This window comes from Myxocyprinus asiaticus, chromosome 23, assembly GCF_019703515.2.
Source record: "Myxocyprinus asiaticus isolate MX2 ecotype Aquarium Trade chromosome 23, UBuf_Myxa_2, whole genome shotgun sequence".
Lineage (NCBI taxonomy): Eukaryota > Metazoa > Chordata > Actinopteri > Cypriniformes > Catostomidae > Myxocyprinus > Myxocyprinus asiaticus.
The window spans coordinates 19,255,607-19,276,112 of NC_059366.1; the positions used below are offsets into that span (position 1 = coordinate 19,255,607).

The 20,506-nt window shown below is 40.9% G+C and overlaps 1 protein-coding gene across 12 annotated transcripts in view; it reads left to right on the top strand.

Annotated features, from left to right (window-relative positions):
• LOC127413872 (centrosomal protein of 170 kDa-like) overlaps positions 1 to 20,506 on the top strand; it is a 46,132-nt gene that overhangs the window by 12,199 nt on the left and 13,427 nt on the right. For 6 of the 12 annotated variants that reach the window (XM_051651395.1, XM_051651394.1, XM_051651397.1 and 3 more), the window contains 7 exons: positions 74 to 152; positions 428 to 486; positions 725 to 896; positions 5,189 to 5,326; positions 12,925 to 13,380; positions 17,603 to 18,144; positions 18,990 to 19,091. In XM_051651395.1, coding sequence (XP_051507355.1) covers positions 74 to 152; positions 428 to 486; positions 725 to 896; positions 5,189 to 5,326; positions 12,925 to 13,380; positions 17,603 to 18,144; positions 18,990 to 19,091 — 1,548 coding nt within the window. Of the gene's footprint in view, positions 1 to 73; positions 153 to 427; positions 487 to 724; positions 897 to 5,188; positions 5,327 to 9,853; positions 11,068 to 11,088; positions 11,811 to 12,924; positions 13,381 to 17,602; positions 18,145 to 18,989; positions 19,092 to 20,506 lie in introns of those variants that run through there. The other 6 variants (XM_051651403.1, XM_051651400.1, XM_051651404.1 and 3 more) reach the window with 6 other exon arrangements.

The following is a 20,506-nucleotide window of genomic DNA, read 5'->3' on the forward strand; positions in this document are numbered from 1 at the left end:
ATTATGGAACAGCTCACTGAAATGTGAATTTCAATCAAAAAGGAAGTTGTTTATTTGTTGTTGTTTTTTTAAGACATTTGTGAATGATGTCAGAATCCAGGAACAGGTGTATATCACTCTGAAGATTCATGACAAACTGAGGTTTGGATATGATATCCTTCAATGCACTTATATTTAGCTACTTCATCTGTAAACCTTTATGATTTTTAATAGTTTTTCCAGTCCATGTGTGATTTATTGGAATTTAATTTGTTTAATTTGGAAGATAGGTATGTATATTACAAAGAGGAAAATTACAAAACAGAAGTATAGACCTAAAGATATTGTGGTTTGATACACAAGTGTTTGTGGGTGTTGCCTGAGTGTGTGTGCGTACCCAAGTATTATGTTAGCATTATTGGAGACTGTCTTCCTTAACCTGACTCACATACCAACCTGTTCACGGTGGTGCGAGGTGAGCTACATGTGCCAGAGGAGGCTCTGAAGGTATGTGTGTTCATTTAACACAAACACTACATCTCTATCAGTAAATATAGTTAACAATATTCTGGTTTCTCATTTTTTAAAGAAGTTGGCACTTGCAGATCCAATGTACAATGTCATGAAAACAATTATCCACTTGCTTATCCTAGTTAGTTTATCTTTATCTTCACAAAGTAATGATTGATGACAGATTTCAGGCTCTGACTGTGTTTTTCTCTCTGTATTCCCTCCTTTATGTTAGCATGAGAAGTTCACCAGCCAACTCCAGCTGGGTAAGAAGCCCACCTGTGCAGAGCCCTTCAAAAGCCCCAAGTCTTCCCCGAACAAACGCAAAGCATCCAAACCCACAGAGCCCATTGCTGAGCCAGCAGTCAAACCTGCAGAACCTAACAAAGAAGATGAAAAGATCCCAGGTAAAAGCCTACTTGGTGATGGCATAGCACAAGTTTTGGATAATCATGTAAGCATCTTAGTAGGTTGTGAGAACTTCAGACAAAGATAGATTTTTGCGTACTTAATTGTTCTTGATCCTCTCTTTCTTGATCTCTGATATTTCTTTGTATATTTGTATGCTGCTTATCCTCCCATTATCTTTAAATAACGTGCCTCTTTATAAATGATTGAGACTAATTCTTGATTAGTCATTGCTGTTCCCAATCTGATTAATCTGTTGTCATCTTCAGCAAAGCTAGTTGACAGAAATGATCATGGTCTATTTTTATCTGACTAGTAGCAGGTGAAAGTGACCTGTCATCTTACTGAGATCAAGCATAAGGGCAGGATTCAACAAAACCATTAACTCTCGTCATAATGCACTATAGCAAACAGTAAAAACATGTAACACAAACATGTGACAAGTGTGAATGACAAAATGAAAAAAAAAAAACAGTCACAATTGGAAAACTGAAGACAATTGAAATGTGAGCACAGTTCTAGTGAGTGAACATGTGATGACAGCTTTTAAGGGGTCTGCTATTACCTTTCACAATTATCAAACTTTAAAAAAATATGAATAAACTTCTATTGAAGGAGGGTCCGCAAACCCTTACTTAGGGACCATAATGATCCTGTTTACACCTGGTATTAAGATGGGTCTAGGGTGATCCGATCACATGTGGTCCGGCCTCCTGCATCTCCTGTGACAACCTTGATTTGGATTTTAAGGGGAGGGTCTCTGGTTTCATGAAGACATACAGTACATCACTCATTATGTCAGTGTGTTACTGCATGATAGTAAACCACAAAAAAATGTATGTTCCAAATAAATGACAAAGAAATTACGAATAAAACGGGCACTGTTTCTGCCAGATGCAGTTGAAATTCAATCTAAGCACAAACGCAATATTACGAGCAGAATTATCTGTTATTTTAGTGGATTTCCTGTATTAACCCAAGCTTCAGATGTGTGTGCTTGCTGTCTGTGTCACTACATGTTGATTTCAGACACACTGAAGAAGATCAGTGAAGTTCTCATGCTTGTGTATGTATTCGCTTTTTCACATTTTCAGATCGGATGATTATTTATCGTATTATTTACGGATGATTATTTTTTATTTATTATTTGATTATTATCATAACCGGCAAATTTAAACTCTTGTTTTAGCACAGCAGTTGGTTGACAGGGGTGGGGTGGTGCTTCAGTGCTGTCTGGGAAGCATACAGGATGGATTAGCATTTACACCACAAATGCGATGTGGTCACATACTTTTTTGTCCATATGTACCTCCGAATGTGAATTGAATCACCCGAAACGCATCTTAATACCAGGTGTTAACGGGGTCTACTATATGATAGAGACTTGAGAGCTGGCTCTTTTGATTTTGGCCAGTAAGCAACCACCCAGAGAAAACACCCAAAATACCCTAGCAACAAGCTAAAAACCACTGAGAACACCAAACAACAGCATAACAACACCCTGGCAACCGTTATAACCCTAGCAGTAATGTTTTTTTCTAATTATACACAGTTATAACCCATCTAAATGCAGCCAAGTCCCTGATTTCGGTAAAGAAACAAACACATTGCAGCACTGAAATCACTGTATTAATGGGATCATGACATGCCTTTATTATTATTTTAATATGTTCCTTGAGGTTCATTAATGATATTAGTAAAGTTTTTTTGCACAAAAAACAAAACAAAACAAAAAAACATATATGTGTAAAACATGATAATTTTCCACCCTCATTCTCTTGACAGTAAACGCCTACTGTTATGATTAGCTCTCTGCTTTTGACTGACCCGCTCTCTCCATGCCATCTCACTGCTCACCACAATGGAGCAGAGTTACTAAACTGATAAGGTAAAGTAGTCATTGATGTGTTTAATGTGGAGGCAGTCAGATGCACCACTGTGTATGAGGTGATTTGGCAGCTTGGTTTCTAAAAAACCTCTTCTTGCAGTGAGAGGGAAGTTTTGAGTTCTGAAACATACAGTATGTTTTTATAGTACAATTAACTCTTATATGTCAAAAGATCAAGGGCAATTTAATTCCTCATGTCATGACCCCTTTAACATGCTGGCCAAAAGATCACATGCAGTTGAGAACAACAAAAACATTCCTTCTCAATTCACTTGAATTTAGAGGGGGTCCAGCATGAATGTCAAATATCTAGTCCTCTGCATTTATATATTTATTTATTTGGCACATCCTGCATTCAATGAATCCTGTTAGTTTCTGCTTTATGAAATTAAGGTTCAGGTTTCGATTATTCCAAGTCGTTTGATAGCTAGAATTCACCTCTTATAACTATAACTTATAACATGTCATTCTACAGTGCTGTGGGAAAGTATTTGCCCCCTTCCTGATTTCTTCTGTTTTTGTGTATTTTTCATACTAAATTGTTTAAGATCTTCAAACGATATATAACATAAAACAAAGGCAAACTGAGTAAACACAAAATACAGTTTTCAAATATTCATTTTTTTTTTTAATTGAAGGAAAAAAGTTATCCAACACCTGTATCACTAATATGAAAAACTAACTGCCCCCTTATACTCAAGAGCTGATTGTGCCACCTTTAGCAGCAACAACTGCAACTAAACGCTTCTGAAAACTGGAGATCAGTCTTTCACAATGCTGTGGTGGAATTTTGGCCCACTCTTCTTTGCAGAACTGCTTTAGTTCAGTCACATTGGAGGGTTTACGAGCATGCACTGCCCGTTTAAGGTCCTGCCACAGCATCTCAATCGGGTTCAAGTCAGGACTTTGACTAGACTACTCCAAAACTTTAATTTTGCTTCTGTTGAGTCATTCGGAGGTGGACTTACTCCTATGCTTTGGATCATTGTCTTGCTGCATAATCCAGTTGCGCTTGAGCTTCAACTCACGGACTGATGACTGGACGTTCTCCTTTAGGATTTTCTGGTAGAGAGCAGAATTCAGGTTTCCCTCAATTATTGCAAGTCGCCCTGGCCCTGAAGCAGCAAAGCATCCCCACACCATCACACTACAACCACCATGCTTGACAGTAGGTATGATGTTCTTTTTCTGGAATTCTGTTTGATTTACGCCAGATGTAACGGGACCCTTATTTTCCAAACAGTTCCACTTTCGACTCATTAGTCCACAGAACATTCTCCCAAAAGGTTTGAGGATCATCAAGGTGTGTTTTGGCAAAATTCAGACGAGCCTTAATGTTCTTCTGGGTTAGCAGTGGTTTTCGCCTTGTCACTCTTCCATGGATGGCATTTTTGCCAAGTGTCTTTCTGAAAGTGGAGTCATGAACAGTGACCTTTATTGATGCGAGAGAGGCCTGCAGTTTCTTGGATGTTGTCCTTGGCTTTGTTGTGACTTCCTGGATGAGTCGTTGCTGTGCTCTTGGAGGAATTTTGGATGGTCGGCCACTTCTGGGAAGGTTCACTACTGTGCAAAGTTTTCTCCATTTGGAGAAATCTTCCCAGATTAAGCGCCCCATCCCAGAGACTTTGAAATAGCTTTGTAACCCTTCCCAGACTGATGTATTTCAATCACCTTTTTCCTCATCATTTCTGGAATTTCTTTCGACCTTGGCATAGTGTACTACTGAGTGAGACCTTTTAGCCAACTTCATGCTGCTGAAAAAGTTCTATTTAGGTGTTGATTTAATTGAACAAGACTGGCAGTAATCAGGCCTGGGTGTGTCTAGTGCAGCTGAACCCCATTATGAATGCATTTTCATAGATTTGGGGATTTAGTATCTAAGGGCAAATACTTTTTCACACAGGCCCAGTTGGTATTGGATAACTTTTTTGCTTCAATAAATAACATTATCATTTAAAAACTGTATTTTGTGTTTACTCAGACTGCCTTTGTTTTATGTTTGATTTTGTTAGAATTTTTGAAAATATTTAGTATGAGATATACACAAAAACAGAAGAAATCAGGACGGGGGCAGATACTTTTCCACAGCACTGTACTTATAACTGGTGTACTGCATTTCGGTTACTAATGGCATTTGCCGGCAACTATTTTAAACCTGGTATGATTAAAAAAAGTTCCATATTTAAATTTAAACACAAGCAAATGAGATTTGTGTGCATTTTCTTTAAATACAGGGAGTAAAGCAACATGTTTTAATAGAGAAAAGGAAAGCAAGTTGGAAGTATACACAGCTACATACAGTTGTGTATATTGTATGTACATTAACCCTTGTGTCCTCAAAGCTACGTAACATACTTTATATTAATGTACTTTATATACTTTATATTGTCATTTCAATAACAGGCGATTTAGCTGCCTTGCACAGGGGGACTCCACTGTATGGACAGCCATCCTGGTGGGGTGATGGTGATGCAGATGACGAGAATTCCTTTAAACAGGAGATTAAAACATCTGGAAGGAAGCAGGAGAGCAATGGGACAGGTTAGATATCTCAGAACCATTTTAAACAATATCAGCCTACACAAATGTCTATGAAGAGCCAAAAGAGCTTCAGTAACAAAATGTGGAGCTTTTTGTTCAGAACATTGGTAATTAGTCCATATGTGGGCGAGAATAAGTAATTTATTACACAAACTGCTTTGTTGAACAGAGATGTGTGCAAAAAAAATTGGAGCAGAGCTACACCAAAGAGGACAGTTGTCTAAAATTAAATTTGAATCGTTTGTTGTTTAATCCAGAAAAAGAGCGTAAAATATGCTACCAGTGGAAGCTAGCATGCTGTTGTGTTTTGATCCAAGGGTCTGCAATCCCATTAACTTGCGCCGTATAGAAGTAATGGGATTTTAGATTACTGAGGCTTTGCCACAGCAGGACATCATATGTTTGCTACAGACACTAAACCAGGGAATTGGTCTCTTAATAGTCTTTTTTGAGAAAGAGAGGACAGACATAATGTGCTTTTACTGAGGAAAATTAAAAAGTTATTTTTCAAAAATCTAATTTATAGTTGTGACGAGGAGGAGGGCATGGCCGGGCCGTGAGGGTGCACGGCCAGTGCTGAATCAGATGATTAGCGGGAGAGCGAGATAAAGGGGAGCCGGAGATGCCAGTTCGGGAGAGAGAGAGAGAGACGCACGCAGCCATGCTGCATATGTGTTCGTCATGTTTGTTTTATGTTGTTTTAAGTTGAGTTATTTCATTAAACCTTACTTTTACTGTTCAGCTGGTTCAGGCCTCCTCCTTGCCCATCCTTTAATTGTTACAGTGGTGCTGAAACCCGGGAAGGAGGAGGGATGCGCTGTCGCGGAGTCCTCGCCGCTGCTGTCCACCCAAAGGAGCAGCCGTGGCCATCTGCCTGGGGACAGAGGGGTCGCTGCCGGCCGCCGAGAGCCGGAGGAACCGCTTCCGTCCACCAGGGGTCGGAGGGCTTGCTGCCGTCCACAGGGGGAGGAGCGAGCTGTCGTCTGCCAGAGGGGAGGTGCGGTTGAGGACCGGGCGGCCGCGTGTCCGGGGACCGGCGAGCAAGTTTTTCTCTCTCTCGCCTCTCTCTCTCTGTGTCTCCCGCTCGCCCTCTCCTCACGCCTCCCCTCGTCTATCCCCCAGGTTCCCAGGAGGCGGGGTGAACCACCGGCTGACAGAACGGCCGGAAGGGCAGCGTCTCCCCTCCAGAGATGTGGGGGGAGTAAGTCAGTCCGGTGGTACCCCGGACTGAATCGGGCAAGGGAGGAGTGTGACGAGGAGGAGGGCGTGGCTGGGCCGTGAGGGTGCATGGCCGGCGCTGAATCAGATGATCAGCGGGAGAGCGAGATAAAGGGGAGACACCAGTTTAGGAGAGAGAGAGAGAGACGCACGCGGCCGCACTGCATGTGCGTTCGCCATGTTTGTTTTATGTTGTTTTAAGTTGAGTAATATCATTAAACCTTACGTTTACTGTTCAGCCGGTTCCCGCCTCCTCCTTGCCAATCCTTTAACTGTTACAGTTCCTGGGCACCACTGTAACAGCGTCTCTCTCTCTCCCGAACTGGCGTCTCCAGCTCCCCTTTATCTCGCTCCCGCTGATCATCTGATTCAGCGCAGGCCGTGCACCCTCATGGCCCGGCCATGCCCTCCTCCTCATCACAATAGTGTTCAGATTTCAAAAACTTTAAAACTCAAATGGATTGGAGTGACACTATTAATTTATGTCTATGTTTGTTCTCTGATGTGGGAAATCGATAAGGTTACGACTGTAACCATGGTTCCCTGAAATGGGGGAATGAATGCTGCATCAGAGCTGACACGTTGGGGTTTATCCCCACAGGCATTGCCAATCTCTGAAACTCTTTAAAATCGTGCCAGTTTTAATTGTCAGATAGCGCTTTGTGCTCCGCCTCCCTCGTGCGTGTCAGCGGTCGTATATAATGGCGGTGCCATTATCCCATATCCCATATCATCAGAACTGTCTGAGGACAAAGTCTCCATTCTCCTTTAATAACACCTTGTCACGAGAGCAAATCTGCACCGCGGTTCAGATGATCTGGAACGTGTGTCGCATGTATCGATAGATGTTTCTCTCACCAGAGGAGAAGCTGGCACCCCAGGTTCATCAATGGACTTGATCAAACTCCCCTTGGTGATTTATGTAGGCCATGACCGCCATGTTGTCGGTTCTGATCAGAACATGAAACCCCTGGAAGGCTGGTCGGAAAGTCATTAATGCTAGAAATACACAGAGTAGTTCCAGACATTTTTTGTCGCTTGAGCACCTGTCCAGGTGCCAAAGGCTGGTCATCCATCGCACAGGGCTCACCAGCCCGTGTTTGATTCCTCTGTTGTGACCACTTTAAGTCTGGAAACTTGACCGAGTGCCACGTCCGTTTGATAAAATGTGGGCGTTTTCCAAATGGTTAACGTGACTAGACAGCTGCATGTCACCACAAGACGTAATGTGTCACCGAACACATCATGAATGATGGAGTACCTTCAATCTGAGCCAGCACTGAAGTGGTCTCATCCGCAGTAGTCCCAGCGGGGTGACCGCTGTTGCAGAGGCCATGAGGCCCAGGGCTCGTTGAAAAAGCTTCAATGGAAAAAATGTTCCCAGCTTGAAAACGTTCAAACACCGGTGAATGGAATGAACACGTTCTTCCGTCAGGTGCGCCATCATAGAGACTTAGTTGAGATTCATGCCCAGCAATGAAATCTGACGGCTGGGCATTAACATGCTCTTTGAGCTGTTGACTTTCAGTCCCAAATGCTCCAAATGTGCAAGTAACAGTTCTCTGTGTTTGCAAGCTTGTTCCTCTGACTGTGCTAAGAGCAACAGTCGTCAAGGTAATTTATAATGTGAACACCACAAAGCCTCAGCAGAGCAAGCGCCTTATCAACACATTTCGTGAATGTGCGAGGAGCCAGGGATAAGCCGAAACTGGTAAGCAGTCCCCTCAAAGGCAAATCTCAAAAAATGGCCTGTGATAAGGGGCTAAGTGTATGTGAAAGTAAGCATTTTCAGGTCGATTGATACAAAGCAGTCAAAAGGACAAAATGAGACAGAATTTCTTTCTGAGTAATCATTTTGAACGGAAACTTCGCGAGTGCTCGGTTCAAGCTTCTCAGATCCAAAATGGGATGTAATCCTCCATCTTTTTCGGCTGTAGAATCCGCTGTTGGCATCATCCGCTAATACTATCTCTATCGCGTCTTTTGCGAGGAGATTTAATATCTCTGAGCAGAGAATCGGCATGTCCTGCACCGTTATGGTGGAGGACATAACGGGATTGAAACGAGGTGGCAGCCTCGCGAATTGTAGCACGTAGTCACGCTCGAGCACTTAGCAGTACCTCTTTTCCGGCTCACAACAGCGTGGAAAGTTAGAGGGCTATTAGGCGATATTGAGGCTCATAAAATCTCTGCGTTGTGGCACAGCCTCAACAACAGTACAAACAGCAGCTCTCGCAACTGGTGCTCGACACCATATTACAAGCCAGAGCCCCTTCAACAAGATGTTTATACACATTGAAATGCAGAGTGTTCACTGATTGGTGTTCCTTTCGGGAACGAGGACCCTGTACAATGCACCGTACAGCCTATATTTCACTTTCTACTAGAACGTTTAGACGCGGGTCTCACCCTGTCTACGCTCAAAGTGTATGTTGCTTCCTTAGCAACCGAACATATCCCACTGGGCGGTCTATCAATAGGCAGACACCCTTTGATTGTGAAATCCATACATAGTGTGAGGCGGTTGAGACCATCTCACCCCACCTCCGTGCCAGTTTGGGACTTGCCGCTTGTGTTAAAAGCACTCACAGGCCCATTGTTAGAGCCATTGGATTCAGTGAGTTTACAGGTACTCTCATTAAAGACTGCGCTGCTTCTCGCTTTGGTTTCAGTAAAACATTTTGGGGACCTTCCAGCGCTGGCAGTCAACGACTCCTGCTTAGCGTTTGGACCAGGCTTATCAAAAGCCGTTCTTAAACCCAGGAAAGGATACATATGTGCCAAAACTTTTGACCACTCCCTTCAGGGCGCAGGTTATTATTCTTCAGGGTTTCTTCCCACTTCCGTTCACTTCGGACAAAGTGGAGAGGCTACACACACTGTGTCCTGTAAGAGCACTGCGTGTATATATTGATCGCACAAGGCAAATGCCCTATTGGAGTAAAAGCTCACTGCACTAGAGGCATGACATCTTTATGGGCATTGTCTAATGGTGTTTCCCTTGAAGACATCTGCCTAGCTGCAGGTTGGGCTTCCCCTAGCACTTCTGCCAGATTTTACTACCTGGATGTCTCCTCTTTCTTTTCCCAGGTGCTTTCTGTGAAGGAGAGTTAAACTGTGTATTCTGCTGCTTACTACCAGTTTATTTATACATGGTCATCCCATAAACCGCAGTTACCGGTCACTTTATATAAGTTTTCACTACCCATTTGGTTAGTCCCGTATATATATATATATATATATATATATATATATATATATATATATATATATATATATATATATATACTTATTCACACATGATAGTTATTTAATTCACCTGAACCGGTTAGCGTCATCGCCATGTATATCCATCCATCATTCTGCTTCTCCCTTCTTATTGCGATGTGAAGAGGAGACACGGTTGGTGCTTTTTACTACCCCATTGGTTAGTAGGCATCGTTACGCATGCGAATCAGTAACACAGCATAATGGTATACATTCCCCATGGTGTCAGCTATGATGCAGCATTCATGACTGAATTGAAAAGGAACAATAAGGTTATGACTGTAACCATGGTTCCCCGAAATGAGGGAATGAATGCTGCATAAGCTGGTCGTGCTACTGAATCTTCGCTACAAGGGTTGAGTATCGCTTGCACCCTTCAGTCGAATGTTCTGAAGAGATAGCGCTGTGCGATCCCCGGCTTATATACGACCGCTGATGCGCACGAGGGAGGCGGAGCACAAAGCGCTATCTGCCAATTAAAATTGGCTAGATTTTCGACTATCAGAGATTGGCTACACCTACTGGGATAAACCCGATAGTGTCAGCTATGACACAGCATTCATTCCCTCATTGGTTACAGTTGTAATCTTATCGTTTTCATCTCTGTAATATGCACCACTTTTTTAGTTCACCCCACCTTATGCCATCGTCCATACACAGACAGTCCAGAAATCTTAAAGCACTCATGCCCTTGAGCCCTCTTAATTTAATTCACCCAAAACAGCACCAGCTCTGTTTAAAAACACACCAAATCTACTGCTAGAAGGAGCCTTGTTCCTTTCAGAGGGAATGTTGGGTAAATATATATAAGGGGTTGTGCTGGCACACTGAATGGCATTGTTTTACAAAACCTTGCAGTCTTTCACAGACAAAGAGAAAGACTCAGGTTCAGGATATAAGTTGGGAAAGGCTTTAATGTATCAGCATTATTTGTCTCAGGCACATACTAAAATCTCAGTGATGTCACAGAGAGAAAATCATTCATGTGGCAGTCCAACACATCATAGTGCACACTGTCATCACTTCCCAGTGCTATTTTAGACTGCAGTCAGGGCTGGTTGTTTGAAGGCAGGGACTCACAGCCCAGCTTTGGAAAGGAAGGGAATGTAAAGGGAACCATCTCCCTTGAGAAGTGAATAGGCTTGTTTGTAGACAGGCCCAGCCCCCTCCATCTCCATTGTCACAGAGGCGTGTTTGCCTTCTCTTCTGTGACAACAGCACTACTGATCACAGACAAAACCACACATGGTAGATTTGTAAGTATTTGGGGTTGAGTTTTTGTCGATTAGTTTATTATAATAGTTAATGTTAGTTGTTTACAGGCATACATTTTCTGATTACTGTTTTTAGCTTTCACATGGAGTTTTTTGGAAGTTTGAGTTACTGTGACCAATTTTAGTTCATCATAATTGAGAATGTCGTCTCACAAGAACATGCACTGTAAAAAAAATCATGTGTACACCAGTGTTCACCATAATGTTATAACAACAACTGTTTCCATCCATTTAACTTGAAATGTCTTTGATTTCAACTCAGTTTAATGTAGAAATCAGTTTAAGAGATTTCAGAGTTCAGAAAACTTGATTTTGTTCATCAGTAATTAAATTCAAAGTGGTCAATAAGTGCAATGAACTCATCACTACAGGTTGCACCACTTTGCTTTTACTTTACAAATTAAAGCAAAAAGTAAACTTTAAAAGTAAAGTTTTAAATTTTAGTGGGTTGAAATTTGATACACTGTGTTTCCTACAATAACCTGAGTTTTAGTTGTCTTATGTTCTACTAATTGATGGAAATTCTAGTGATTAGTGCTTTTCTGTTGTTGTCTTGTTGCTTGTATTTTGTAGTCTAACAGATATTTGGTGGCTAAGGGTATTAAAATGAAAAAAATTTGCCTGTCATTTTCTTTAGGAGGAGGTGCAAAAGTATTTTTGAAAATGTGAAGTTTCCACTGCATTCTGATAGGTTGTGTTAGGGAGTGGATGAAGTAGGCATTTTGGTCAGTTAAATTTTGTAATTGTGGAAATTTAAGTGGGATTTCTTAGAAGTAATGGGTCAGATGAATGACAGATAATGATGTCATGTTTGGAAAATGTTGCAGTGCCTCTAAATGGCTTTTGCATCTATTGCTGACAATAGAATATTTACTAAATTACTAACTTTTCTTTAATTTGAGCTCTGAAGTCACACCTCTGAATGAATGTTGTTTTATAAAAAATTAAAAAAAAACTATTTACGTGGATCATCTTAAATGCCTAAACCAACTAAAATTATACCTGCTTTATAATTTGTCTGTGGTCTGGGACTGGGACGGATTCAAAAGTGAAACTCATCTAACAAACTGCGAGAAAAAATTCATACATGAAAATCATGATGAAAATTAAATTAGTGCCATTAGGCATGCTGTTTCTAATTAAAATTTTAGAATTGTGCTTTGGTTGTAAAAGCATCTGTCATTAGCAAATTAAGTTTTTAAGATGCCATAAGCCATACCATTAATTCCTGTCAAGTGACAGACATTAAACTGTGGCTTCATTGTCCAGACAGTGATTCAGGTAGATAGTCTTGACACTGAAAGGAAACTAATCTGATTGTGCATTCTGAGGCCATGACCCTTAATCCTCCTGTTCTGTTTGGGGTCTGAGAGATCCCAAGGCTATTTTGATAGCCAAAAAAATATACTTATATATACATGTTAAAAATGTGACATTAATTATGTTTGGGGTCACGCAGATCTCCGATGAATATATGCAATGAATTTTCACATGCAACAACTCTGATTGAGAAGTCCACTTCAGTCATTTTTCTACAATGTTTTTACTCAAATTAGATTGACCCCAAACAGAAACATTGTTACTATATTGGATAACAAACAGTCACATTTCTGAAAAGTACAGTAAATGACTACTTTGTGATACAGCAAAGGAAAGGGTTAAAGCTTCAATAAAATCTGTCTAATGATAAAATTTGACTGGTTAAGAGAAACAGATTAAATTAGTTTTAAGGGGAAACATTAAATTACTTTTGAATTGCTTTTTTTAGAAGTCTCAACAGAACATGAGAGTTTACTCATAAATGGTGATTTTTATTTTTATCTTTTTGTGGCCCCACAGACAGAAAAGAGGGCAAGCGGGGTGATAAATCAAAGGAAAATGGTCTGGGCTCTGTAGGTGCTGAGCCCAGCTACTTTGAGATTCCCAGAAAAGAGGGACAAATGGCAGAAAACAGCATCCATGAGATCCCAACAAAGGACACTGAGGGCGTTGGGGCTGCAAAAGCTGCCTCAGGCACTACTGCCGCCGCACAGGCTAACACCTCATTCACCATCGAGTTTGACGACACTTCCCCAGGGAAGGTCACCATTAAAGATCATGTGTCACGTCCAAGGCCTAAAAAATCACCTCACATTGGGGGTAAAGACCTCCTGCAGGCAGCCATCATGGCCTCTGAAAGTAAGGTGGCAGACTGGCTCGCCCAAAATGACCCTCCTCTAGTGAGGCGTGAGTCCACAGAAGAAGACAGTAAGAGCATCAAGAGTGATGTGCCTGTCCATCTCAAAAGACTTAAAGGTACGCCATTACATTTACATTTATATTACATTTTATTAATTTAGCAGATGCTTTAATCCAAAGCGACATACAAATGAGAATAATAAGAGCCTAGAATTTGATGCTGGCAGTCAGTGGAGAGAGACCAAGAGGGGTGTGATGTGGCTCCTCTTTGTCTGACTGAAGACCAGAAGCTTTGCAGCTTTCTTTGAACATCTGTAAAGGCTTGATAGTGTTAGTTGGAAAGCCTCTTAGTAAAGCATTGCAGTATTCATCGCTAATAAACTTTTTCTTGTTGATGTATCACTAATGAGAGTAGTGTTTCCTCCTGGATTTTGATGGTAACGTCTAAATGAAAAATTAATCCATTTAAAATTACTCCTAGAGAGTTCATTCGCTTATGTTTCAATGTTTTCAGATGGATCATTAGCACACAGAAGAGATAAGCAAATGAAAGAGGCTGAGCGTAGTGTCTTATCTGAACAGAAAAAAATAGCTATGAGAGTTTCTTTCAGCTTGACGCTTCCTAGGATAATAGCTCTGTCTCCTACTCACACCATCCTCTCAGCTTTGGAAATACGTACATGAGCAGTTCTGTGGAGTCATGCAATGATTCATGCAGTGTTTTCTTGAAAATTTAACACAGTTCAGTCATGACAACTCTTAGAATGATTTAGCATATTAATGTCAGTGAGACATATTGATAGGATTTGGTCTTGGCAGAGTAGATCTGCTACACTGCTAATGCAGAGCAAGTACGAAGACTTGCTACTGCTAGAACATACACAGACATACTGTGTTAGCATGTGGACATGCTGCTGCACAATTAGACAAACACAAGACATGCTGCATCCAGCATAATGACCTGTTTTATGTGATGTCACTGTATGACCATGCCGCCATGTTTGTGATCAAAATTCCATATGCCTTCAATGTGCTGCGCTGTGGGATGCGACAAAAGCCTACTTCAGGAGTTAAAAGAAGTTCTTACATTGATACATAGGGGATCATCACAGACGTTTTGTAATGTTTTGACTAAATCAGACCAGAAAACTACACAAAAACATTGTAACTTCTGATTGGGAGATGTTTACGGTGATGTACTGGTGGGTGTGTGTACTTGCCGGTCACACATCAGACTCACTGGTGTACGGAGATGAATCGTGGATAAAATACCTTTAAATGTCCGCAAAAGTTCAATTTGCCAATATTTGTGCTGTCTTCAGACCTGCATGAACATTTCCTAGGACTGGGCATGAACCAACAGCAATTTTTTATGTTTTTCTTGATATCGTTTCATGGGTGTTTCTCCATTCACCGCCATTGTTTCCTCCCTCTGATGGTCACAAAAATGGTGGCTGCAAGGAAAAGTGACATCACTGAAACAGGTCAATAGGACATGCTGCTGCACAATTAGACATACATACAATCCCCATGTAGTAGGACTAGACAAGTCGAGCTGGGAAGGAGGAGGGTTTCAGAGGAAAAATTCTCACAGCGCACCGCAGTGAAACCGGATTATCTTCAAAATTTGATTAGCTAACTGATTATATGTCAAAGGACTTACACCATGTGAGCAGATTGGCTTAAAGGGTTCGTTCACCCAAAAAAGAAAAACCAGTCATTGTTTATTCACCCCTGTGTTGTTATAACCCCATTTGACTTTCTGTGAAATTGTGAAAAAATTTTGTGCTCAGTGATGTCATACAATGGCAGTTTATGTTTACCACCTCTTCAAGCTTCAAAAGCATGCAAAAGTATAATTCAGAAGTCTAATAAATTATTGAATGAGACGCACGATTGTCATGAAAGCATACAATGAGGTTAGGTGAGAAACAAAACGAAATCTAATGTATTATTTTAGTGAAACTGCTGACCATTGCTCTCCTCTGCATGTTCATGAGACTGCATGAGAGCAGTCTCTGTCGTGAGATGGGGCGTTCAAGCGAAAACCTGTTTTGTTTATCTAAAAACAGGTCTGCCACAGCGAAAGAAATGACAGAACACAACACAGCTGCACACAAACCAGAGAACAGAACTTACTAAATATGTCTGATGAGTTTGTAGTCAGAGAATAGATGCGCTTCAATGCCCAGCCTCAAATATTATAATATTATTTTAGTATCGACTTGGTACTGGTAATTTTGACATCCCTATGCTAGTGTCCTAGTAAACTTTGACAAAATTAACATTTAGCAGAAAACGGACCAAAAATATTGATGACTCATCATGCACTACACTCTGTCCAATCAGATGCTCTCTTGCTCATCAAATGATTTTATGGGGTCTTTAAGATTGTTCAGAATTTCTCATTGCTGTTAAAGGCATTCAATAATCAGCAGATTGTAGTGAACTCTGCTACCAGCCGGTACATGAGTTGTTTAGTGTAAGCTGCATTTCCCATTCCAGAGGAATAGCTGCCAAATAGCACTTTTAAAAACCTTTTTTTCCTTACATCCACTGTCAGGGTTAAGCATACAGTCTGTGGTTAACGCTCCACTCTCTACTTAAACTCTCCTAAGGAATTCCTTTTACACAATGGCAGAACCACGTTGATTTCCATTCTATTAATTCATCTAAGTAGCAGTTTAGCTAGCAAAATAAAAAACGTCATCTCCTTCTATGGACTACATGGGATGCTTTCCTCCAGTAGAACTTTTCTTTTAACGTAAAATCTGCTGCATGCTGCTTTGGGGACAGGAAAGCCCACCTCAGCATAGTTTGATTTCATAATAATATGAGTGCTAATTTATAAAGAACGTACTTTTTGCAGCCAAAGGAACGCTGACAGGACTGGTATAAGTCCAAATGTATGAGCTGTATATGTACAGGGCTGATAATTGATGAAGGCTGTTGGACTATGTGGTCTATCCAGTCCCAGGTGTGGTTCTTTTAGTGCTTCTGGGCTTGTGTTTGTTAGCGCGGTTGTCTTTTGGAAACTGTAATGCTGCTGTTTGTTTTGTGGGGCGAGATCAGAGACCTGGTGAGTTGGTTCTTTGGTTTAATTGTCCAGTGGTAAGGTAGATATTTGTTTAGGTAATTTGAGGGCTTGTTTCATGTGTGAGGTGGGAAAAGAAGTGTCTTGTTTGGAATTTTTAGATTGGACTTTAAAGATTGCAGATTAATCATTGTCTTTACAATTTTATCACTGTTTCACTAACATGTTAAATCATTTAATAATTTACTCAGTAAACACATGAACAGCATTGTACATATGTGGCTAGACAGTATTTGACAAATGTTCAATTATTGTCATCATATTATCATTGTAACTTATGTAAACATTATGTAAATACAACGTTTTTTTTACTTGATATAGTTGACATTGGCATGCTTCCTGGGGGCATTTAAGACATTCTTTTCTGTAAAGCTGCTTTGAAATGATATGTATTGTGAAAAGCACTACATAAAACTAAATAGATGAAAATAGAAAGTAATTTTGAGAACTGGAAAAGGAAATAGACAGAATGTTAGGGACTGACAGCATTGTTGAGTGTAGACTGATTTCTTACAACGTAGGAAACACTGACCAATTATTTTAGTACTCAAAGGTGAAAAAATACTCATTAATTTTTTTAGATACCCAACCCTATATTTTTTGTGTTCCATGGAAGAAAGAAAGTGATACGGGTGTGGAACAATATGAGGATGAGTAAATGAAGACAGAATTTTCGTTTTTGGGTGATTTATTCCTTTAACTACAGAAAGTGGAACAGTAATGAAAGTTGATTGCTGCACTTGTGTTAGTCAATATGTGTTTTCTTGTGTGTTATCAGACTAGTTATACTAAGTAAATGTAGTCTGACTCATAGAGGGCCGGTGGGGCCAGCTCTCCTCGGTCAAAGAACATGCTGTGTGACACAGAAGAGCTGCTTTGTTTCACGGCTAGTGCATGAAAGGCGTACTTTCTTCCAGCCTCAGTTCTGACCGCATGCTATTTTCTCAGCCGACTAAGCTGAAGAATAGAAGACCTCCTCCTGCACTTCTTATTTCCTCGCCTTTTCTTCCCTCTCCTCAAAATGATGCTTAGTTAATGCCCTGCTAATAAGCCTGGTTTGCAGTCCAGTTGTAACTCCCAAGTCCCAACGCAACCTCTGGTTTCATCGCTGGGCGAATCGTGTGGGGGATTTTGTTTTAGCTGTGGTTAGGTTTACCTCTGAAGTTGCACGCTTAGTTGAAAGTACTGCTCTGTTTTGTTGTTGGATTTGCCATGACCCTTTAAGACGACCATCTTCGCATACAGGCAGCAAGCACGAGGATGGCACACAGAGCGATTCTGAGAACGGCCTGGGATTGCGCTTTGGCAGCAAGCGGCATGCTGCGTTGGAGGAGCGTCTGAGAGCTGCAGGGGTGGGGCGCGTCAAAACAGAAGGTTCGGGAGCTGTGAGCCGCACCGCCTTTATGATCGAGTTCTATGATGAGGATAACCCTTGCAAAAGGCGCTCCTACTCATTCTCACAGACCGCACCGCTCCTTGGAGGCATGGCAGGGGAGGGACTTTGCCCGACACCGCCCTCACACCCTAAGGTCGTCGCCATGGCAGCGGACGGCAGCAAGGGCATGTCATCATCGCTGGCAGCAGTCGCCCCCACGGCTGCTCGACTTCTACTCAAGCAAAGGTCGGAAGAGAAAAATGTGGTGCAGAGCTCTTCCGTTACCGGTCAGCCCAGTCCTACCAATGAGGCCCAGAAGCAAGATGATGACCAGAGTGACAAAGGCACATACACTATCGAACTGGATAACCACAACCCTGAGGAAGAGGAGGCACGGCGAATGATCGATAAGGTATGAAATGAAAACTTTGTCTCAATTGTTGTGCCCCTACTATCCCTGGTTGATTTTTATGATAGTGAATGTAAAATGTTAACCCCAAACTCACACTATTACTTGAGTCAATGTTGCGGTGTCGGGCTGGACTAGCCACTCAAACAAACAGAGGAATGTTTTGATAGTGTCACAGTGTTACATTTTTGGTTACAATCAACCTACAAATGGTTTACTTATAGTTTTATTTTGATATTGAATAAATTACGCACATCACCTTTAAAACTTTAGTATTAAAAGTTACAAGTTAAGTCATAGCATAGATAAAACAAAAGAATGTTTACATTTCATAGATATATACTGTCCTAAATGAAATACCATTATCAAGCAGTTAAAGTGCTTCATGCTGTGAAGCTCTATCTAATGGCTTTATAATAGGCCTCATGTGGCCAACCAATCAACTCTTCCATTATTCACTTCACCTTCAGGGATCTTCACCTTTTAATGTCATGTTTGTGTGCTATTACTTACAGAGTGTTTATGACTGTTGATGCATTTAAATACAAAATGTCACAAACAGCATCAGAATGCCCAGTATTTTGTTATTTTCAGCAATTGATAGATGAATGGAGGAATAGATGGATGGATAGATAAATGTGGGATGGACAAATATAAACCTATGTTTTGGGGTGTCAACATTTAATAATCCTTGTTGTTTGCTGGCACTATTGCCTTGGAATCTATGCAGCTGTGTTTATTTGAACCCTTTCTTCCACTTATTGTAGGTACTACCATTGTCTCACATCTTGCCGACAAGTGAAGCAGCTCTTGATTCTCCATGTGTTTTTGTGTTTTGTGATGTGTAGGTGTTTGGGGTGGAGAACTCTCAGGATTCTGGTTGCCATGAGCAACAGAAAGCCAGTGGTAAAGTGAAGGACAGCAAAATGCTCGGCTCCACTGTGTCTGAGGTAAAGATAGTCACAAGTTCTTTTAAAACTCGTTTGTGCAGCATAAGTGCCTGCATCAGAGAACACAGCAAATACATTGAATTCAATGGGGATGGTGCGTTGCAAGGACGCAAAATCTCAGAGAGGAAAATGAGAATTTTAGAGAGGCTGGTCCAGTTTTGCTTTTGGAAATCCAATTATGCTGCCTGATTTCAAACTGTCTCTTTCCACATCCTCAAAGTGAAATTTTCCTATTTGTCAAACAGTCCTTCAGAGCTTTTTCTAGTGTATAGTCCTGGTGCTTCCATTTCAGTATCTTGCAAAAGAATGTGTTTTTTAAATCAACAGTTTGCATGCTGAGACAGCTTTCTTCTATCCATGCTTGTCACCAGTTATTATTTTTTCTTTTTATTATGTGTTTGTCATGTAATGTACCTAGCCATTGCTTTTTTTGTCAGCGCAACAATTATACACTGCCAGCCAAAAGTTTGGAATAATGTACAGATTTTGCTGTTTCGGAAGGAAATTGGTTCTTTAATTCACCAAAGTGGCATTCAACTGATCAGCACGATCACTATTTGAAAAAGTCATTTTTGATCAAATCTAGACAGGCCCCATTTCCAGCAGCCATCACTCCAAAACCTTATCCTTGAGTAGTCATGCTAAATTGCTAATTTGGTACTAGAAAATCACTTGCCATTATATCAAACACAGTTGAAAGAAATTTGGTTCGTTAAATGAAGCTTAACATTGTCTTTGTGTTTGTTTTTGAGTTGCCACAGTATGCAATAGACTGGCATGTCTTAAGGTCAATATTAGGTCAAAAATGACAAAAAAAGAAACAGCTTTCTCTAGAAACTTGTCAGGCAATCATTGTTTTGAGGAATGAAGGCTATACAATGCTTGAAATTGCCAAAAAACTGAAGATTTCATACAAAGGTGTACACTACAGTCTTCAAAGACAAAGGACAACTGTCTCTAACAAGGACAGAAAAAGATGTGGAAGGCCAGATGTACAACTAAACAAGAGGATAAGTACATCAGAGTCTCTAGTTTGAGAAATAGATGCCTCATATATCCTTAGCTGACAGCTTCATTGAATTCTACCCGCTCAACACCAGTTTCATGTACAACAGTAAAGAGAAGACTCAGGGGTGCAGGCCTTATATGAAGAATTGTAAAGAAAAAGCCACTTTTGAAACAGAAAAACAAAAAGAAAAGGTTAGAGTGGGCAAAGAAACACAGACATTGGACAACAGATAATTGGAAAAGAGTGTTATGGATCTTCATCCCATTGAGCTTTTGTGGGATCAGCTAGACTGTAAGGTGCATGAGAAGTGCCCGACACATCTATGGCAAGTGCTACAGGAAGCGTGGGGTGAAATGTCACCTGAGTATCTGGACAAACTGACAGCTAGAATGCCAAGGATCTGCAA